Source organism: Protopterus annectens, chromosome 11.part0 (genome assembly GCF_019279795.1).
Source record: "Protopterus annectens isolate FY-2018-M chromosome 11.part0, PAN1.0, whole genome shotgun sequence".
Classification (NCBI taxonomy): Eukaryota; Metazoa; Chordata; order Ceratodontiformes; family Protopteridae; genus Protopterus; species Protopterus annectens.
Genome location: NC_056745.1, coordinates 277360394 through 277382373, shown reverse-complemented (window position 1 = coordinate 277382373; position 21980 = coordinate 277360394). Strand labels below are relative to the sequence as shown.

The 21980-nt window shown below is 43.1% G+C and overlaps 1 protein-coding gene across 3 annotated transcripts in view; it reads right to left on the bottom strand.

Annotated features, from left to right (window-relative positions):
• The window catches only part of GNPTAB (N-acetylglucosamine-1-phosphate transferase subunits alpha and beta), a 1418669-nt gene that overhangs the window by 1045719 nt on the left and 350970 nt on the right, over positions 1-21980 (bottom strand). For all 3 annotated transcript variants that reach the window (XM_044087751.1, XM_044087750.1, XM_044087752.1), the window contains exons 5-6: positions 15716-15921; positions 343-407 (exon numbers count right to left, since the gene is read on the bottom strand). In XM_044087751.1, coding sequence (XP_043943686.1) covers positions 343-407; positions 15716-15921 — 271 coding nt within the window. The remainder of the gene's footprint in view (positions 1-342; positions 408-15715; positions 15922-21980) is intronic.

Below are 21980 nucleotides of genomic sequence, written 5' to 3'. Positions count from 1 at the left end.
TGTGGAAAAGTCTAGTTAATGGGGGAGACTGTTGGTCTATTACAGTACTGGGTGATGAAGATGAACTTCTTGATGGTCTCCTTTGGCCTTAAGCTAAGTAAAAGTATGTGAATCTACGAATCTCATACATTAGCATATGCAATGCTTAACAATCATGATTTGCCTGTAGACTTTATAGGGGTCTATTTAATGCAGTACAGCAAATATTTGTGCTCTGTTCTTTAAGTTTATGCAAAGTTTTATTCTCGACTATAGGAAGTACAGTTGTTTTAATGGAAGTGACATTAAGTCATGCAGCAAATCTAATAAATATCAATTTAAAGAGAAGATAAGTCAACTTACCAAGTAAGCTCTCCAGAATAACTGCTTCTCATCTTCGTTTGGGGCTGCTGCATGGGCATCTTCAGCTAACAAACAAAATGCACAATTCCATTACTGCACAAACCAGCACTGAAACTATTCAAACAACCCTGAAAACTGAATTACGTCTTAGGACAGCTCCTTCAGAAAATAAGCATCACAACTACCTTTAAGATTAATCCTCTGAGACATTTACATGGCTTGACTATTTATTTACTGACGTTTGATCACTGGGAAAATCCGACTGGGTAGGAGCCCATTTTCAGCAGAGGCCTGGGGAGAAAAGCTCAAAAGTATTAAAAAAACATTTTAAACATACTGTTTATCTCTTGTTCACAAATACAAGGTCTTGCATCTTAAGAGAAACAGACACCACAGACAAAGAGGTCATTTTCTCCCTACACCTATCACTGGTCAGAACTCACCTGGAAAACATTAAGCAGTTCTAAAGGTCGGAACATTTCTGAATGGGTATAAAGAATGCAATAAGGGAGTGAAACGAGATGCAAGTACTGGACTATGAAATGAAAATGGAGAGCCTATAGCTCCACCACTGAAAGTAAGAGGGGTAAGTAGGACATGATTTGGTCAATAAGATTGTGACAAGAGGGCGAAAGAACAAGTGGATGAAGAGGGCACCAAATGCAGAAACTGAGAATAAACTATAACCAGGAAATTTCACTTCACAGAAAGTACTGTCCATGTATGAAAGGCAAAGTGAAACTCAATTTATACATTTAAAAGGGCTCTGGCAGGACAGAAGGAGGACAGGAAACAAATTAGGATGGGTGGAGTGGGGTAGGTGAACAGTGATAAACACAAATAAAGGATACATTAGAAAGATAAATTACCCATTTTGCTAACAATAAAATACAACAGGACTATGTTAGTTTGAGGGGATGTATGAAGTGGATCCACAAACGGAAATGCTTGAGATGCAACTTCCCAAAGCATTCTAGGTATAAAGATCAGACAGATGCAATGAAATGGGTCAGTGGAGGATGTCCCGCAGAACATTCTTTGGTAAAACAGCTGTGCTCCTAGAGGAGATATTCAAGCTATATGGCTTCCTAAACATGTATACACAAGATAACCATACTACAGAACAAACAGAATATGTACATGTAGCCCCCAAAAATAAATGGATGCCTGGCATCAACTCCTCCAGTGAAAAGTTTTTACTAAGTCAGGATGAGGCCTTGACCTCTTAGTAAAGGAAAATAAAAGCAAGTCAGACACTTGGATGAAGTCTATTTGGCTAATGGCTTACCACATAAAGCAAAAGAACTGAATAGATTTGTCCATTTTGTGTAGATCTGTAACAGTTCAGAGCTAAGTTGTGTAAAATCTTACCATAACAGTAGATGTCTTTCTCTTGACTATTGCAGTATGGAATCTTCTGTCAAGGGCAGCCCGACATCCAGCCAGCATACAAAAGCCTCTAGGTTGTAATGGGTACACCATACATCACACATATGCTTCCTATGCACGGTGTAGGGCATAAAGGTGATGTCTGGATGTACCATCCTCAGAAATGAAAAGCTCCAGTAGGAATGACAATCAAAGTATACATATCCTGGTTGCAGTATCCTTTACAACAGGGAGAGTACAACAGCTCAGGAAAAGACTGGGAGGAGGAAAGACCAGTATAGCCCTCTAGGAAGCCATGGAGAACGGCCCTAACAAAACCAGCTTTGGCCCTAGAAATCACATACAACTTATACTGCTTGATAAAGGTATGGATAGAAGTCCAGGTAGCAGCCTCAAAAATAGAATTAGTATCCAACCCCCTTGAAAAAAGGACCAGGAGAAACCACAGCCCTAGTAGAATGAACCTTAACAGAAGAAGAAAGGCTCTTCTCATGAAAAGAATAGCAAAAAGAAATGCTTAAGATTTCCAAGAAATTATTTGCTTGGAAACAGCCAAATCTAAAGACCTAGGATGAAAAGAAACAAAATGCTGTTCAGATTTACAAAAAACTTTAGTCTTATCCAAATAATACGAGTTGTCTATGCCACGGTGTGCAAAATCTTCCTTTGAGCACACTGCAGAGAAGGGAAAAAAGTGGGCAAATGAATAGACTGATAAAGAAAAAACATCATTAACCACCTTGGGCATAACAGGAGGATTAGTACAAAGGGACACCCTGTCCTTATGGAAAAATAAAAAAGGAGGAAAAGCCATAAGGGCTTGCAGCTCAGACACCCATCTAGCAGAAGTAAGGAACAGTCTTCCAAGGACAATGCTGTAAGGAGTAGCAGGCTCAAAAGGAACCTGACTCAATTTTTCTAAAACAGAATTAAAGTTTCCAGGAAGGAGGGACAGTCTTTCCGGAAGGCCTAACGTGAAGGACATTTTAAGAATCTATTTGGCCTCAAATCTAGAGGCTAAATGGGGAGTTCAAAGGCAGACAAGCACAGATGGCTGGTAGGTAGGGCTTAACAGAAGAATATGCCAACCCAGCATTGAGCACTTCACACAAATAAGCGAGAACCAAAGCAGCATTCATAGTAAGTGGATCCAGGTTATAAGAAAGACACCAAACAGAAAATCTCTTCCATTTGGATAAGTAAGATTTCCTACTAGTGGGCTTCCTGGCCTCCTGCAGGATATAAAGCACTTCATCAGAATAAAAAGTGTCTATAAGGATTCAAAACCTTATCACCCACAATGTCAGCTGGAGTGGAAATGTAGGGATGGATGAGAGATCCCCTTGTCTTGTGCGAGTAGGTCCACCCTGTGAGATAACTTGAGATGACTGACCTTGGCAAGATGCCGAAGAGGGAACCAATGCTGTCTGGGCCAAAAGGAGTCACCAGCAAGACTTTGGAGCATCTTGTTTTATTCTGAACAGGACTTTCAGAATGAGAGAAAGAGGAGGGAAGACAAAGAAACATCCCACTCCAAGAAAAAGAGAGGGAGTCCACCTTCCAGACCAGAAGGCATAAAATAGAGGAAGCTGTCTGTTCAGAGGGGTGGCAAACAGATCTACTTGAGGAGTACCCCACTGGTGGACAATGTCCAGAAACACTTCCCTGTAAAGCATCAACTTGTAGGATAGTGGTATGGACCTGCTCAGAGAATCTGCCACTATATTCTGATCTGAGGGAATGTAGACTGCCTGACAGGTCATCTGATACTGGAAAGCTAGCTCCCAAACCTGAAGGGCTAACCTGCATAGGAGATAAGACCTTGACCCCCCCCTTGCTTGTTAACGTACCACATCATTGGGGTATTGTCTGTGAAAATCCTGAGGAGCCCTAGAAGGAAAAGAGAATGAAAAGCTTGAACAGACAGCAAAAGAGCTCTCATCTCTGACATTAACGTGGTCTTTTTTTTTTCCTGAAGTGACAAAAGGCCCTGCATCTTCAGAGGGGCGATGGATACCCCCCCCCCCAATCCCACATCTGAGGCATCTGTGAAAAGTTGTTCAGATGGGAGTCGAGGTTTAAAAGTAAGTCCTGGGTTGAGGGACAACTGAAGTTCCAGTTTGAGGCATGGAAGAAAAGGGACTAGAAAATCTAAAGGATGAGAATGTTGATGGCAGACTGACTTTAGAAATTAATGGAGCTTTCTCACGTGGAGCTTGGCTAGAGGCAGCATAAGAAGCCATATAACCCAGAACCCTCAGAAATTACCTGGATGTGGCTGAAGCCAGAGGAAGAACAAAATGAACGAAAGCAATAAAAATTAAGGCCTTGGGAGGAGGCAGGGATGTCAGCATTGGAAAAGGCTGGATCCTGCTAAAATCCTCTAAAGCTAGCTATGAAAACAGAATTGCAGCATAGTAAAGACAACTACAAGGCCTTCTATAGTTATGTAACGAATCTCACAGGTTCATAGGTTGGTACTAGGCTATTGGTCCTAGGGCCTATACAAGCCTAGCCATAACAATTCCCTGGCTATTTCTTCCCACAGTATTTACTTCCCCGGGGTGAATTTCCTATCTCCCATCCGATCATCAAGGTTCCTTTTGAAGAGGGCCAAAGAGGTGCTCTACTTGACATGTATGGGCAGTCTATTCCAGAGTCTGGGGAGTCTCTGGGTCAGGAACCTATTGAACTTATCCCTCCAGCAATACCCAGATCTGCTCTGAGCTACGGCACAATGGTACCTCCTATGCTGAGCCAACAGATATTGCCAATATACTGGCCGACAGATTCAGTGCCAAATTTACCCCCCCACACCCAAAAGGGCCAATCACAATACCAGTAGATTGCCAGGCACACAGTATTACTGCTGTACAGGTTAAAATGGCCCTGTCCAAGGCCAAGAATACAGCTTCTATGGGAATTGACTATATCCCCTGGCTGTGTTCTACATGAACTACAGAGTGAACTGGCACCTCACCTGTGTGCCCTGTTCAGTCACAGCCTCACCTCAAGCTTTGTCTCTACATAATGGCAGGCTGCTACAGTCATCCCTCTCCACAAAGTAGGAGCAACTACAGACCCTGGGAACTATCGCCCCATTAGCCTGACAAGTCTGATATGCAAAGCTATGGAATGCATCATTATGGACCTAATAAACAAGAACACAAGCAATCTCCAAGCTCTGGATCCCACACAGTTTGGTTTTGTGAAGGGTAGATCATGCCTGCTCAACTTGGTCGACTTCTTTGAGTCAGTCACCAGAGCTGTGGATGAAGACAAGGTGGTTCATACAGCCTACCCTGATCTGGCCAAAGTCTTTGATACCATTCCCCACTCAGGAATCGTAGAAAAACTCACTAAGCTAGACATCAACCCCTATATCACTAGGTGGGTTGCAAACTGGCTCACAGATAGAGCCCACAGTGTTAAAGTAGCTGACTCCAAGTCAGACTGCCGAACAGTCACGAGTGGAGTACAACAGGGTTCGGTCCTGGGTCCTATCCTGTTTGGCATCTACTTCTCTGAAGTCCAGGCTAACACAATGGGACTCTGGCTGACAAAGTTCGCAGATGATTGCAAGTTGGGAGCTATTAACTCCCCAAGTGATGTTGACATCCTACAGAAAGGCCTCACTGAGACCAACAATTGGTGTCAGAACCATGGCCTTAAGCTCAATGCCAAAAAGTGTTGTCATCCCATTTGGGAAAAAACTGGTTCCCATGAATTACCACAGTGTTGATAGTCCACTGAATACAGAAGGCGTTATAAGAGATCTGGGAACACAGGTTGACAGCAACCTCTCTTTTGACCACCACATTACCACTGTGGTCAGAAAGTCCTTCTATGTGGCACATCTCATTACTAAGGGTTTTGCATCCTGGAAGAAAGAGGCCATTGTCTCCCTCTACTCTTCCCTCATTAGGCCAGTCATCGAGTACAATGCCCCATTTGGCATGCACCTCACTAGACACCTGCAACAACTGGAGAGGCCGCAAAAGTACTTAACAAAGAGGATCCTAGGCCTTAAACACTTGTCCTATATGGATAGACTGAAAAAACTCCAACTATTCTCTGTCTCATATCGCCTACTTACAGGCGATCTCTGCTTAACTTACAAAGCCATGTGTGACCCAGTTCTGATAGAAATGCTACATCTAAAGAAATCCCAATCCCTCCACACCACACGCTCCAGAGACCTCAACCTCATTACCACAATCAACAGAACATGCTGGAGGGACAGGCTCATAACCCAGAAACTGCCTATGCTACGGAATAGACTTCTCATACATGTCAAGCAGAGCACCTCATTGGCCCTCTTCAAGAAAAATCTTGATGAGTGGATGGGAAATAGAAAATTCAGCCTGGGGATCACTCCAGTGGCTCTACTCGACAGAGACACTAGGAACTAAGGTTGTGTGGCACGATGCCAGGGTAATCCTATGGGCTAGGCTTGTAAAGGCTCCAGGGCTATTAGTCTAGTACACACCTATGAACCTATACAAACTTCTCAACTTTGCTCAAGAATTCTGAACAAAGCCACAGATAATGAGGGAACTAAGGACCAAAATCAGGGACAGTTTTTAAAGTTTATTAATCTCAAACTCGCTTACCAAGTTAAAAAAGGCAAAAACAGGTTTGGCTTCAACATGCATTTTCTGAGCAAATAGCGGTATGAATGTCTAATGTCTTAAACAACTGACTGGATAATCCTTAGCGATTTCAGAATATCAAGAATATCAAAGATTTTTGTTTTTAATCAGAGATGACAAAAATATGAGCAAAATAGGGTACCATTCAGCAAACAGCTGAGAGGCATAATGCTTTGGTTTACAACACTTATGTTAAGGATCTCACTGCCTTGCATGCTATGCAATATGTACATGACCTATCTGGTACTAGGATCACTAAGAAAAGTATAGTCAGCGGCACTATTACCAGTGACTGCCCCAGTGGTCACCAAAAGTCTCAGCAAAGAGAGATCAGGTTAGCTTTGCTATCAGCAGCCAGTTTATCAGACAGCAAAGGCTAAAATCAGTACAACAAAAAAGAAGCTTACTCACCACCTAGTGGTCACATTTAGAATGCACATTTCTAATTCTGGGCTTACACCTGGACTACACATCACCATTCAAATGTATGAGAAGGCTGCAATCAAGATTTCTGTTGTGCTTTACATTACACTTGTCTGACAGGTGTAGGAGAAAATGAGTATATCCAAATTGCCATTTAAGTGCATTTAATACTATTATTCCCCTCTACCCCCCAACTCGCCCTTTTCCATCTGCCCAATACTTTTTTTTTTGCTTCTTATTCTACTATCACAGACATTTACCCGGTTCCCCAATCAGCTCTTTTGTTCCTTTCTCCCTTTCTCTCATAAGATTCACCCATACACTCTGCCTTTCTTACAACAGCTATCCCGCTCCCCCACAGGAGGGGATGACCTTATAGTCCATTACTTCTAAAAAAAAACAAGTTATGTCTTACCATAACGTTCCATCTGTGTTGTAGATCTTCATTCATTCATTACTGTTAGGACTTCGGTTCCATCCTCAGAACTAACACGGTCGGTACCAAGCTCGCGGCAGCCAAAAACTCTCAGCTAAGACCTACCCACAATGCTCTCCCATAGTCTCTTCAGATCGAGTTTGCCCACCTTTATAGTATAGAAATAATAATAGTGATAACAGGAGGCTCTGTCCGAGCAGATGCCTTAATTAATAAGGAAATCCTAAAGTCCACTAGGAGTCCAGGCAGGGGGAAGGAGGGCGGGAAGTCTGAAGTAAGAATGAATGAAGATCTACAACACAGATGGAACATTATGGTAAGACATAACTTCCTTATCTGATGTTGTAAATCTTCATTCATTCCTTACTGTTAGGACAGAGTCCCCAGCTACTGGAGTCCTGGGTAGCCCCAAGGAAGGGCATTCCTGAGCATCACAGAACCAAAAGATGTTCATCACCTGGAGGCCAAATCCAATTTGTAATGACTGATAAAGGTATGAGGTGTTGCCCAAGTGGCTGCTGTGCAGATATCATCCATAGAGGCTCTGGAATGAAAGGCCACCGAGGTAGCCATCGATCTAGCAGAGTGAGCCTTTATTTTGGAAGGTAAGGACACTTTGTTTTGATGATAGATGAAAATAATGGCGTTTCTGAGCCAAGAAGATAGTCATTTTGGAAACAGGCTTACCCATTCTGGGTCCTGCAAAGGCCACAAACAACAGATTCCTTTTTTCAGAAAGACTTAGTTCTGTCCAAGTAGAAATTAAGTTGCCTATGAACATCAGGGGTACGCAGAAAGTATTCCCCTCTAATTGAATGGTGGGAAAAGAAAACTGGTAGGTCAATAGATTGATAAATGGAAAAAACAGAAATGACCTTGGGCTAAAAGGAGGGGCCAGTACGTAGAGACACTCTTTCCCTATGAAAAATCAAGTAAAGTCTCTTGACACTCAAGGCCTGCAACTCAGACACTCTTCTTGCTGAGGTAAGGGCTACTAGAAGTAGAGTTTTCCAAGACAAAAAATTTGATATCACAGGAATTAGAAGGCTCGAATGGAGGACTCATTAATGACTGATGCACCAAAGTCAAGTCTCATGGTTCTATAGGAGGCTTGACAGGAGGTTTAATATGTAATGCTCCTTTCATGAAGGCTTTGCACAGTCGGTGTGACATAACAGATGAATTGTCAATTCCATTGTGAAAGTTTGCAATAACTGATAAATGCACAGTAATCGTCGATGCAAAAGCTCCTGCGTGCAACAAGGTAGTGAGGTATTGAAGGATCTTCTGAACAGGCATGGAAAAGGGTTCTATGTTATGTTCTTTTGCCCATCTAGAGAAGCTAGTCCACTTACTGGAATAAATTTTTCTGGTGGAAGGTTTGTGCAAAGCCTGAAGGATCTCGTGGACAGGGGATGAAATATCAGGTAGTGTGACAATCATCGGAAGTGGAGAAACCAAGCTGTGAGCTTGAGACTGTGAAGATTGGGGTGAATCAGTCCCTGAGGATGAGACCGCAGTCCTTGGGATTGATCCAGGTTCCACGGGCTGTGAATCAGGTGAGGCAATAGGAATGGGAACCAGACTTGACGGGGCCAATAAGGGGCAATGAGGATCACTTTGCTTCTCAACCTCTGAGCTTTCTGTAGAAATTATGGAATGAGGGGAAATGGGGGAAAAGCATACAGTAGACCCAGGGGCCAAATGTGCATCAGAGCATCCCGCGGTGACTCCCCCTGATGGGGGATCAGGGCAAAGTAGTTTCTGCTTTTGTTGTTTAGGGGTGAAGCAAACAGGTCACAGCAAGGTCTGCCCCAGCAGTGGAAGATTTGAGCCGCTATTTTTGGATTGAGGGACCACTCGTGAGGCATCAAAATGTTCCTGCTCAGATTGTCTGCAATAAGATTGGAACTCCCGGGAATGTACATTGCTATGATAAAGCGGTTGGAAGCCATCGTCCAATGCCAAATCCTCATGGCTTCCCAACACAGGGGGGTAAGACCTGGTTCTGCCTTGTTTGTTGATGTACCAGATGACTGACATGTTGTCCGATTGAAGGAAGGGATGTGTGCAACACTTGCAACGCTAAGAGAACTGCCCTCAATTCCAGGACATTTATGTGCAAATTCTCCTCCATGGGGGACCAGGTGCCTTTTACCGTCTTTCCCTGGAAATGCCCCCCCAAAAGGGAAGCGTCCATGGTCACCGTGGCCCTGGGCTGGGAAAGACAGAACGGTCAACACCAAAGATTTGTTTCTGGTTTCATGCACCATAGCAAGTCTTTCTTGCAAAGATTTGTAAGGCGTATCATGTGGTTGAGTGGGTGGGTTAACATCGACCATCGTGATCAAAGGAGCCACTGTAATAGTCTCATGTGCAACCTCACCAGTGGTACTAAGGTAATGGTTGCTGCCATACAGCCGAAAAGTTGTAGTACAAGGCGTGCTGGTACAAATGTCTGTGGAAGGAGGACTTGAATCTGGTTTCTTATTTTTGAGAGCCTGTGAGGAGGAAGGGAAACTTGACAGGACGTTGTATCGTAAATCGCTCCAATTAATTCCAGTGCTCTTGTTGGAGATGTGTGATTTGTCCATGTTGATCGTGACATCTAAGTCAAGAGCAAGGCCTTGAGTGTAAGAGACTGAGAATGAGAAGATTCCTGGTCGTGGTGGTAAGGAGCCAATCGTGTAGCTATAGAAACACATGGAATCCGTGTAGTCGGAAATGAGCTACTAAGACTGCCATAATTTGGTGAACACTCTGGGGGCTGTCGAGAGACCAAAGGGTAGTACCCTGAAATGATAGTGATTGGCTCCCAGCTGGAAGCGGAGAAATCTCTGGGAGCATATGTCCATCTTTACGTGGGAATACACGTCCAGGAGGTCTATAGAGCACATCCAATTGTCCTTCCCCAGAAAGGGGAGAATGGACTGTACCGTGACCATCTGGAATTTTGAGGTTTGATGAATTTGTTTAGAAAGCTGAGATCCACGATTGGTCTCCAGTCCCCTGTCTTTTTTGGCACTAAAAAAAACCTTGAGTAAAACCGGGATACTCTTTGGTTTGGTGAGACTGGTTGGATGACTATTCTTCTTAGCAGCTTTTCAATTTCTAAGGCTGTAGTCTCCCTCTGACTGGGTGGAAAATCGGGGATTCGTTTTACGGGGCTGGGAGTAAGATCGAGTGGGATATGATAGTCTCTGGACATTATTCTCTGCACCCTGGCATCCGTTATGAGTTGCAAGGCCTGTAAGTGCAGAGACAGAATCGACCCCTGACTGTTTCCAGAGGAAAGCAATCGGGCCGCTGTTCAAGAGCACTGGAAGGGTCGGCCAGAGAAGGAATATCTAGCGACCTGGTTGCGCGGACCCCCTCTGCCCTGAAAGGGGCATCTTCCGGATAAATTGCCCCCTCTGCCCCGGAGGGATTGCTCATCATGACTGTCACGGAAAGATCCTAGGGACTTCTTGAACCATAATTTTCCTCCCCTCTAATTCCTAGAGTAGGATCTCTGGGGGGTGGAAAAACATATGCCCACAGCAGACAAGGTCTTTCCATCCTTCTCACTACGTGACAGCGTCTCTCTTACTTTGGGAACAAAAAGGGAAGATTCGTCAACAGGCGTGTTGACACGAAGATTTAAATGGGTCTGTGAATGCACACAAACGCATCCAAGCATGCCGTCTCATGACCATGCCCAATGCGACTGCTCAAGCTGCCCCCTCAGTAGTGTGAGAGATCAAAGGGGTTGAGGAGTTAGAGATGGATTCTAGGGTAGCTAGCTGAAAGGCAACAGTATCATGCACCTCCTCAGGCAGTACCCCCCACCAAAGAGGCAGACATTTCTGAGATTACATCTCTTTGGAGGCGAGTAAAGTGTGCCAGATAATTCAGCGACCGAATGGCAAAGGTCGCTGAAGCGTAACCCTGCTTCCCCAGTCTGTCTGTAGCCTGAGACTCCCTGCTCGGGGGATGAACAGTGGCATTATCTTCTGCCAGTTCCCTCTTGGTGGCCGCCGCCACGACGACCATGGAATCAACTACCAGCTGCTTGGACCAGTTAGGTTGGTCTTTAGGAGTGGACAAAATTTTGTCGGGCCTCCGGGGGACAGGTTCTATGTTGTCCGGGGTCTTCCAGTCACGCTGCACAATAAGTCTAATGAGGTCACCCAGGAAGTAGATAGTCAAGCACTGAAGGCCTGCAAGAACACAGATTCCTCCGATGGGTTGGAGGGCTTCCAGTCTCCTCTCTGCTTGAGGGCTTCCAGTCTCCTCTCTGCTTGAGGATCTCAAAAATGTCTCCAAATGAGACATCTTCTGGGGGAGACTGTTGGGACCCTTCTCCCTCATCACAATCAGTGTCTTCAGGGATAGATTCCTCAAGGAAATAAAGATGCTTCCTCTTTCAAAGTTTCTTCTGGGGTGGCTCCCCAGTGGTGTCTTCTGAGAAGGACTCCGGAGAAATGGTTCCCTTCAAAGGAAGGTCTTGCGTCTCCCATGCTCGAGATCCCAGAGTAGGAGGTTGGGACAGCTGCATGCTAGAGGGGGGTTCTGGTTCCGATGCCAGTGGTGTCAAATGTAAACCTGTTGAAGCAAGGATCCTCTCCATCACCTGGAAATTAGGCCCGCCCGAGGAGGGATGGGAGCACAGAACTGAGAAGGATGACCTCGGAACCAGGGTCACACCCTGCCCTGAGGGGCCTGCCTCCAGGTGAGGAGCTCCGAGAGGACCAGTAGCTGGCAGGAGAGCCATGGCCATAGACTGCACCACAGAAAAAAATCAGCACCAAACTAGGTGCCACGGAGCCGACAGCCCAATCACTGCTCCAAGAGTGTGCCAGTTCCAGAGGAGCCATTGCACCAAGAGTGATCGGTGCCCATAAGGATTGGAGCAGAGACAGAATGCACCGGTATGGCCATCTGTACCAAAGTCTCCCAGACCTGGGAGGTGGTCTGAGGAGGATAGACAGGTGAATACGCTGAGAGAGATTCCGTTCCAAAAGGCAGGGAAGACCTAGTCGGGTGGGTAATCCTCTAGCTCCCAAAAGCTAGTCCACAACCCTCACTACATCCTGTTCCAAAAGACTCCTGGTGGATCTGAAGGAAGCTGCCGATGGAGATTCTGGTCTCTCAAGAAATGGACTAAATTGTTGTCCCAAAAAGGGTCATTAGATGTAGAATACTTGGTTCTGGGAAAGTGCTCAATCTTCGGAACCGAAGGTGTCATTATTAGTGGAGCTGTGTAAGACATCAGCACCGAGGCCGGGGATGTTGTCATTGCAGGTACAGTGGTCGAAGCCTGTGTCATAAACCAGGTCGGCACTGAGGGGGATGGTGCCGAAGGTGGTACAGTGGTAGGAGTCTGAGTCAAAGTTAAGGAAGTCAACGAGGGAGAAGACAGGGACCCTGGTGCCAAAGCTGTCTGTGCCGACGGAGCAGGAGAAGCCTGGTGACGACTTGGTTCCAAGGAGGACGGGGATGTCAGTACCGAAAGACTCCGTTTCTCCTTATGCTTTTTCACATCGTTATGCTTAGGAGGTGGTAAGACCTCCATCCCCGAAAGAGCCTCCACGAAGGGTGATTTCAGCATACCCTTTGGAATAAGCTTTGTTCTTGCATTCAGCCAATGTACAGTTACTGAAGGTAGAACAAATGTCACAAGAAACATTAATGTGGTCAACGCCCAAACAATAAACACACTGGGCGTGACCATCAGAATTGGACATCTTACGCCTGCACTTATCACACTGCTTGAACCCAAGCTTGGCCTCATCTGCCATTATAACACACTAGAACTACCACACAATAAAACTATATCTACCAAGCAAGAGATAAGAATAGCGAAAGAAAGCACTTTTTTTTTTGTACAGATAGCAGGAAAAGAGTACCAACAATGGTACTAAGAAATACCAAAAAGGTAAGAGGAGGGCCTACTAAGGTAAGGGAGAGGGAGTAGTACCAATGATGGTACGAAAGAACTACCAAGGTAGTGGGTAGGGTTTAGTCAGGAAATGAAGGTAGAGATGAGAAATAGCTTTAAATGAGAAAAACTGGCTAACAAACACTGAACACTCGAAATAACCACAAAAAAGGTACACTTAGCTTGAGAGAAGGCGTGGTACACGTCTGACAAGGAACGCGGCAAACGAAATCTGAAGAGACTATGACAGGGGCACTGTGGGTAGGTCTTAGATGAGAATTTTTGGCTGGCGCAAGCTTGTTACCGGCCGTTTCAGTTCCGAGGACAGAACCGAAGTCCTAACAGTAAGGAATGAATGAAGACTGACATCAGATCTGCTGTTCCCTATAACAAGGGTGAAAGCTGGGGAGTGGGCATTACACACGCATTAAGAGGTGGGGATTTTTGGCACGTATAGGGAAAAAGAAAATGCTAACTGCACCCAGCACATATGATGTCTCGGGAATCAAGGCCTATGGCAAACAGTATGCTCAAGGCCAACCCCCTACTATCAATGAATAGGAGCCTTGGTGCGGGTAGAAATTACAGCTATGTAAAATCTTACCATAACAGTAGATATCCTTCTCTTCACTGTTGCAGTACTCCTTACAATAGGGATCACCTGCCAAGAGAGGCCCGATGTCCGGCCAGTATACCAAAGTCTTTAGGTTGCTAAGGGTACGCCAAACGTCACAAATATGCTCCTCCATGTACACCACAGAGCATAAAGGTGATGTCTGGATGTACCATTCTGAGAACTGAGAGCCCCAGTAAGAAAGACAGTCCAAGGATTAGGGAGGCAACAAGCACATCCAGAAGGAAAAAGAACCAGGGGGAGGAAGGAGGGTGTTAATACTGCAATAGTGAAGCGAAAGACATCTACTGTTACGGTAAGATTTTACACAACTGTACTATGTCTTTTAACTTCACTGTTGCAGTATTCCTTACAACTGGGAGAGTGCAAAAGCTCAGGAAGAAGAAAATGAGAAGGAAGGACCAACAGCGTCTTCTTGGAACCCATGAAGTATGGTCCTAGCAAATCTTCCTCTATCCCAGGATATCATATCCAACTTGTAGTGCTTAGTAAAAGTATGCACAAAAGGCTGCAGGAAGAATAGAGTTAGTATCTAAACCCTTGAAAAGAGCACAAGAAGAAGCCACAGCCCTAGTAGAATGAGCCTTAATAAAAGAAGAAAGGTGCTTGCCATGAAAAGAATAACAAAAAAAAAATCTAAATAAAATCTGTGTTTTCTATGCACACCCAGAGTGTGCAAAATCTTCTCACTAGCAGATTGCAGAGCAGGAAAAAAAATGGGCAAATGAATAGACTGATAAAGAAACACCCCATTCACCATTTTGGGCATAAAAGACGGATTAATACGAAAGGACACCCTGGCCTTATGGAAAACTAAAAAGGGAGGGACAGCCATAAGGGCTTGAAGCAATGGTCAAAAGAACAGTCTTCCAAGAGCAATGCTGCAAGGAAGCTGAAGCTGCAAGCTGAAAAGGAGAATGGGTAAATTTCTCCAAAACAAAACTATGGTGTCAGAAAGAAGGGATGGGCTTCCTGGGAGGTCTAATATGAAGGACACATTTAAGAAACTGTTTATCCTAAAATCGAGAGGGGATGCTAAAGGCAGACAAGCAGAAATAGCTGACAAGTGGGCCTTAACAGAAGAATAAGCCAACCCAGCACTGAGCAGGTCACACACAACAGAGAACCAAAGGAACATCCATATAAAGTGGATCCAGGTTATGAGAAAAACATCAAACAGAAACCTCTTCCATTTGGATAAGTAGGATTTCCTGGATTCCTACAGGACCTTAAGCATATCTTCAGAAAAAAAGGTGTCTATATGGAATCAAAATCCTATCGCCCACAGTGTCAGTTGAAAAGTGGACAGGTGGGGATAGATGAGAGATCACTTATCTTGTGTGAGTAGGTCCACCGTGTGAGGTAACCTGTGATGACTGCCCTTGGCTAAAAGCAGAACCAATACTGTCTGGGCCAAAAGAAAGTCACCAGCAAGATTTTGGGAGAATCTTGCTTATACATAACACACACACACACACACACACACACACACACACACACACACGTGCGTGTGTGTGTGTCCAGCTGTTCGTGTCTGTATGCCACACAAATTTTTTACAGTAATGCTAGGCAAATGCAGAAATGTCTTATAAAAGTCTGCTGAAAAATAGCCATTTACACACAGAAAAGCTGGTGTTCCATCTATGTCTAACTCTGCATTCACCAGAGCTCAACGGCCACATATAAATAAATAAAAGAAAATGTTTTTTCCTCACTTTTGCTTCCTGATGAGTCAACATTTACTTAATTGCTGAATTCAAATGTGTGAATGCTTATGAATAATACAGAGACAAAAAAAATGACAAAATAGAATTAAAAATAATGTTTTGAATGATTTGGCATTTATTTAAAATATGCGTTTACTATGTCATAAATTAACAGTTTAATTGAAACAATAATGCATACTTCAGGAGACTTACCTTCTTCAAGGTTGTCAAATCGAACCACAGTGACATTTGTGGAAGGATTCTTTGGCTTTGCCACATGTAATATATCTTTGGCAGAGTGGAATGATGGATAAAGTACAGAAACATCTTTTAAAGTGATATTGGCAGGCAGACCTGGATCAAGGATGAGCATTGGCACTTTGACACAACGTGACAGCAAACACTCCAACTGCTTTTCACTGAAAACAAATCCACAGACATCTATTAGTAATGCTGTGTTGGCAGCAACTTGGTAAAATATAACCAAGCTTAAGATGAAACTTTATATTTCACTGATATATTTATTATGATTAGGTATTAGACTGCTCCTCCACCATGTTTTACACAATGAATGTACAACTGTTTTCAGATCCTATCTTTATGTCTTCATGAGATCAATGATCCATCTAATTCCTGTGCAAATGCTTATTACATCGTTTTTGTTTAATCAGAAAACAGGCCTATACAATACTATCCATACCTGCCTCATATGGTACTAGAGACATTATAAAGAAATTACACCTAAAAAAAAAAAAATAAGCTGTCTGTAGGGGTTTCACATTTTGCCCATCTGTTCCACATTATATGAAATAATATTCCACAATTTGGAGATGGAAGGTTGAACGCTATAAGATGTGATGGATTTTTTTGCTTGTTTAATTTAGGAATCCTACCTGTATTTTAGGTTTTTTTTTTTTTTTTTTGCCTGCTTTACCAGGAAAGTTGGAACTGGGTAATACTCATCTTCAGCACGGGCCTGGGGAGAAAAACTCCATTTGCTTACACTGCATTATACTAAATTCCAGTTAAACACAGAGTAGTTACATTTCCATTCACAAAGCCACGGTGGTGCAGCAGTAGCATTGTCACCTCACAGCAAGAGGTTCTCCCGTTCGATTCTCAGCTGGAGTGTCTTCTGTGTGGAGTCTGCATATCCTCCCCACGGTAGAGTGGCGTTCGAAAGACATGCGTGAATGGGTGTGCCTTCATTGAAGGTTGGGCGCTGAGCTGGCACCTCGGCACCATAAAAATCGACTGCCAATCATTAGCAGACTGGAGTTCCGTTGTGGCGACCCCTAACCGGGAAAAGCCGAAAGAAAAAACAACAACTTATACAGAAACAGTAGTTACATTTATACATTCTAAGATTTTACATTGGTAGAAGTTAAAGTGAAAGCCCACATGTAACTTAGTGGATTGTACAGGCAGCAGTTATGTATAAATATTTTGCCATTTCAGTGAGAGGTTGACTGTATTCTGTTTAAGGAGAGTATCTTGAGTATCATATAGTGAACACAGTCTGAACCTTGAGATGAGCATGTGCATAACCAGGATCGGTTAAAATGTTGTTTAAGCACTGGCTTAAAACTACTGAGATTGTCAGAGTTTATTTGTGTTGTGATACTATTCCAGAGTGTAGCAATGTATTGGGAGTGCAGCAAGTCTCCTGCAACGTTATCTGACTTATTTGCAAGTAATGAGATTTTCCCTTGATGGACAGTAAGTCAGTAATAAGTTATACAGTGCAGGGCATTTTTCTGGATGATGAATAAGTTTGTGTGCTGTAGTTAGCTGTTAGCTTACTAACAACGTCAACTAGGAAGGTCACATGGTGGTTAAAACATGTGACTTTATACTTACAGAAAGTTACTTCAATGAACTGAAATGATTCAGTACTATTTACCACGGATATAAAAAATCTTAACTCTGAATGTATGACAGACCCATTCAATGGTGAAATGCAAGGAAAAATGGATTTCTTAAGATTCAACATGAGGAATGTTCCTCATAACGAGTCACACTTGTGTCATACCTTTAGAAATGGAGAGTGAACCTTTCCATCTGAACAGTCACACAAAACAGATGAGACTTTTTATGGGTCTTCATTCATTCTTACTTGTACTTACTGCTTTAAGCAGACAATGCGTGACAGGGTTGGTGTTACTGGGAAAATAATGCTGGCCTAGGGATACTGTGCCTCTGCATCCCTGGAAGGATGTTACCTCCCAATAACACCCACCCCTGGAGGCAATACTTGTGCTCAGAGAATGGGCTGTCTGTTAAACTGTATCCACTGATCCCAATTCCCATTCTGATGGCCCTCCTGCACATCCGCAAATCAAATCTCATCCGAAGTACCAGATGTAGGGACCTAAACCCCATCTGCAATATAAACAGGCCATGTTGGAGGGACAGTTATTTTTCTCAAAGACTACCACTTCTCTGGAATGTCCACATGAAGCAGAGTTCTTCTATAATTTGCTTCAAGTGCATCTTGAACCAGTGGTCGGGTAATCAGAAATTTACCGTGGCTTAGCACTTATGTCTCTCAAGTAGATAGATCGCCATTCATTATCACCATTTCCCATTTTCTGCATGGGGTTGGGGTGTCATCAGTTGCTGCCATCTCTCTCAATTCAATGCCATTCTCCTATCTTAGACAGTCTTGCCTGTTGCAGGTCTTTGCTCATATAATCCATCTTTTTGCTGCATGCCCTCATTTCCTCTTGCCTTCTTTGTGTCTTTCCCAAATCAGCTTCTCTAGAATGTCTTCTGCTTTCCTACTTAATATACCCCAATCACTGTAATCTGTTCTCTTTGGCCTTCTCTGTAACTGGAGCTACTGGGGTTTCTGCTCTGATGCCCTCATTTCTTAATCTGTCCCACAGTGTGCATCATACCAGCTGTTTCAGGTATTTCATCAACTGCTCTGCTTTCACTGCCTAGGTTTCTGTATCATGCAAAAGTACCAGTTGCACCACTGTTTTGTACCCCTTATTTTTCAGCATCTTTGGCATTCTTCTCTCATACATTACCCCTTGCACTTTGTGCCAGTTGGCTGGAGCCCCTCTAATTCTAGCCTTAACTTCCTCATTCAGACTTCCCTTTTCCTCAGCCACCCATCTCAGATACTTAAAGCTGTTAACCTGTTCTACTATGTTTCCTTCTACCTCAGTTCTCAGCTTTTTTTCCTCCATTTGCGGACATTACACCCATTTTATCTCTACTTAGTTTCATTCATTGTGCCTTCAGTTTTGCAATCCATTCCATCATCATTTGTCGAAGTTCTTGTTCAGAGTCTGCCTGTAATGCTGCATTGTCTGCATACAGCAGCTTTATTGATCTGTCCCCTCTGACCTGTTTGGTAATGTAGATCATTACCAGTATGAACAGCAGTGGGCTCAGAGCTTAGCCCTGATGCACACCCACTCCCCTCGGTGAGTCTGTGTTGCTAGGTCTTTATACATAGCCTGCAATAATTCTACTTATTTCCCTGCCTGGATCAAATCGATATCTGACTTATAGTCCTCACACATGCTGTTTTGAGAAGCTGCCCTTACTTTTCAATTCTACCTATTTTGTCTTCTTCTCAAGGTGCTAGAACATTAAGTATATCCTACAGGTCTTTAGCCTATTCTATGTTGACCTTAGAGCCTTCTTTGACCACTGCTTGCAAGTGACTGTGGAAACCAGTGGTTTATGCTTTAGGCTGTTTCACTGGGTTTGACTTTGCAATTGTTAACTCTAACCCATGCATCTTCCTTAGTAGGAGAAGGTCTACCATAGCTGCATGGTGGTCATGTCTTCATGTGATCTTGTGACCGCGTCTCTCGCTGAACCATGTGTTGGGGAAAACCAAATGCAAATGCTGTAAACGCTTGACCACCATGTCCAAGTTTACATATACTCCTTAAAATAACCCTAGGGAATCAAAACTTGTCCAATACATTTCAGAAGTGTGGCTAGACTAGAGGCACCCTGGTGTCATTAGCCTGATAATCACCTAGGAACCTATATTCACTTAATTTTCATATTTTTTTTTTATGTAAAATTGTTCTCCCACATAACGTTTCAAAATTGCTGTTTCATATGTAATTGTTGTTGCAGGAGGCATTTTACATCCAGAAAATTAAGTATTACATGTCAATATGCACACACACACACACACACACACACACACACACACACACACACACACACACGTGCAGATTCAAAGGAACAGACAGACAGAACGACAGACAAATCTGCCCAACAATTACAATCACTTTCTTGACTGACCACACCTCAACCTCACCTCTCATTGTGATCAACTGGACGGGGGGAAAAAAAATCACTAAAAAAACAGTGCAGCTCCTTCAACTGTCCCTGATTTTGCAAAATGCCCGTGATTGGCCACCTCTACTTTCTGGTAAAATGCAGAGAATTAGATTTAGTCAATAAAGCCAGGCATTACAGTTTCACACTTCTTAATATTCAGATTATGCATGTTGATGAAAAGCCGATTCAGATCAGAAGTCTTGAGCAAAGATATCGAGAGGTATGTCTTTTCCCTCCCGCTCTCTTGCTCAGTGTCTCTCACACACACACACACACACACACACACACACACACACACACACACACACACACACACACACACACACACACACACACACACACACCTTTTTCAATGGGTCTCCTTCTGTCTGTCAAAAACACACTTTATTGAGAAACAGAAGGTCGAACCCACTTAAGCGAAAGTGCACTACATCGCAAGTGCACTTTTGCGAAAGATGATTCGCTGAAGCACGTTACAGAGGGGATAACGAAATATATCCTTTTCCCCATTGTAGTCCGATCTCGGAATTGGTATATTTAAGTAGGAGGGGGGCTTGCCCCCCAGCAAAACAGTGTTTACAGTAGTTTTTTATTTTTATTATTTTCCAATTCAGTGAATCAGCTTTTGTGAAAATGCACTTTCGATGTAGTGCACTTTTGTGGAAGTGGGGTTTTACTTTTCTTTTTCAAGATTGTGAAATTTCTATAAAGAAAAGTAGACCCTTTTCAATACATGTGGGGTGTAAGCGAAATGGCAAGTTCTTGCAACTACTATTGCACTTATTTTTGCTAGCCGTGTGTCCACCCTTTACCTTTATTTTTACTTTATGCTTGCTAAAAGTGAAGCTGTGTTTAGTTAATGCAAAAAATGGTTGACAGTTTGATTTTTTTTCTGTGCAAGCTTCACGGCAAATTAATATGCTATTGTGAAGCAGCACACTTATTTTTATCAGGTTTTACAAAAGTGTGTATGATGTACATTCTGACCAATATCTCAGTGTTATTAAGACACAGCCTTCTTCACTGTAGGCTCTAATAGGATAGCATCATGAACACTAAGACCTGTACTGGCTCCTACTACTGGCTGTATACACTGACTCAGTTGCTGTTGGATGTAGGGAGTGTCGTCTTATTCAGCTGAATAACCCAGGTTTTCCTTGGTGTCATTTTCATTTTCAGGCTTTGCATATGTAAGTATATCACTGTTAGGTCTGGCTGTCATATGCATTACATTGTCTAAATCATTGCAACTTGCTTTTGTTTTTTTTTTAAACTGATTGCACATCGTTCACACCATTATTTCTTTGCTGATCTTTCAGTGATGTTTACAAATGATCTGAGGCAAATACATTTGAAATTATTCCAGTTTTTGGATGATGACTGTCAGAAGAGTCCACGGGTTTGCACTATAAAACAGAAATAATTTTATAGCTGATTTATGATGTACTATAGTTTATGTTTGGATGGTGAAGGTTTTTTTCTCCATAAGCATTGTTTACATTGTTAAAAGTTGTGTTGGCTGTACCTCGTGATTTCAAAAGTCAGTGTCATCATCATCAAAGCTGTGGTGGCTGCATCTACATAACTTGAGATGCAAATCTAATTATCTACACTGTTCGGGTATTTGTGAAAGTCAAGATGTTTGAAAGCTTTGGTGCCTCCACTGCAACACCATTTAATAACAGCTGAAGTTTCTGCACAATCATTACCATATGACTTTGGTTTCAGACGGACTGATTGTCAGCTCAACTCATTCAGTATTTTCCTGTGAGATGAATTGTTGCCGAGCAGAATATTGTCAGCAAAGGCTAGATTGCAGAGTTAGAAATCCACTTCAATCTATTTGCCAGGTATGTTTATCCAGACTCTTTTCAGGAATCCAGTCTGCTGCTATATTCAACACCACTGGTGAGACTACACATCCTGGATGTACCCCAGTCTTGACTGTCAGCTGATCTGTGAGTCATGTATTCATTTTGATTCAGCTATAAGGATCATGATAAATGTTCTGCCTGACTCTTCAACTTATCTAGTAGTCCTTGGTGCCAAAATAATTATCTATCCAAGAACTAAATAATTAAAGTTGAGTTGGGTTATATTTTTAAATGCAGTAAACAAGTGTAAAAAAAAAATCATAGCTGTGATTTGGTTTCCTTGCAGT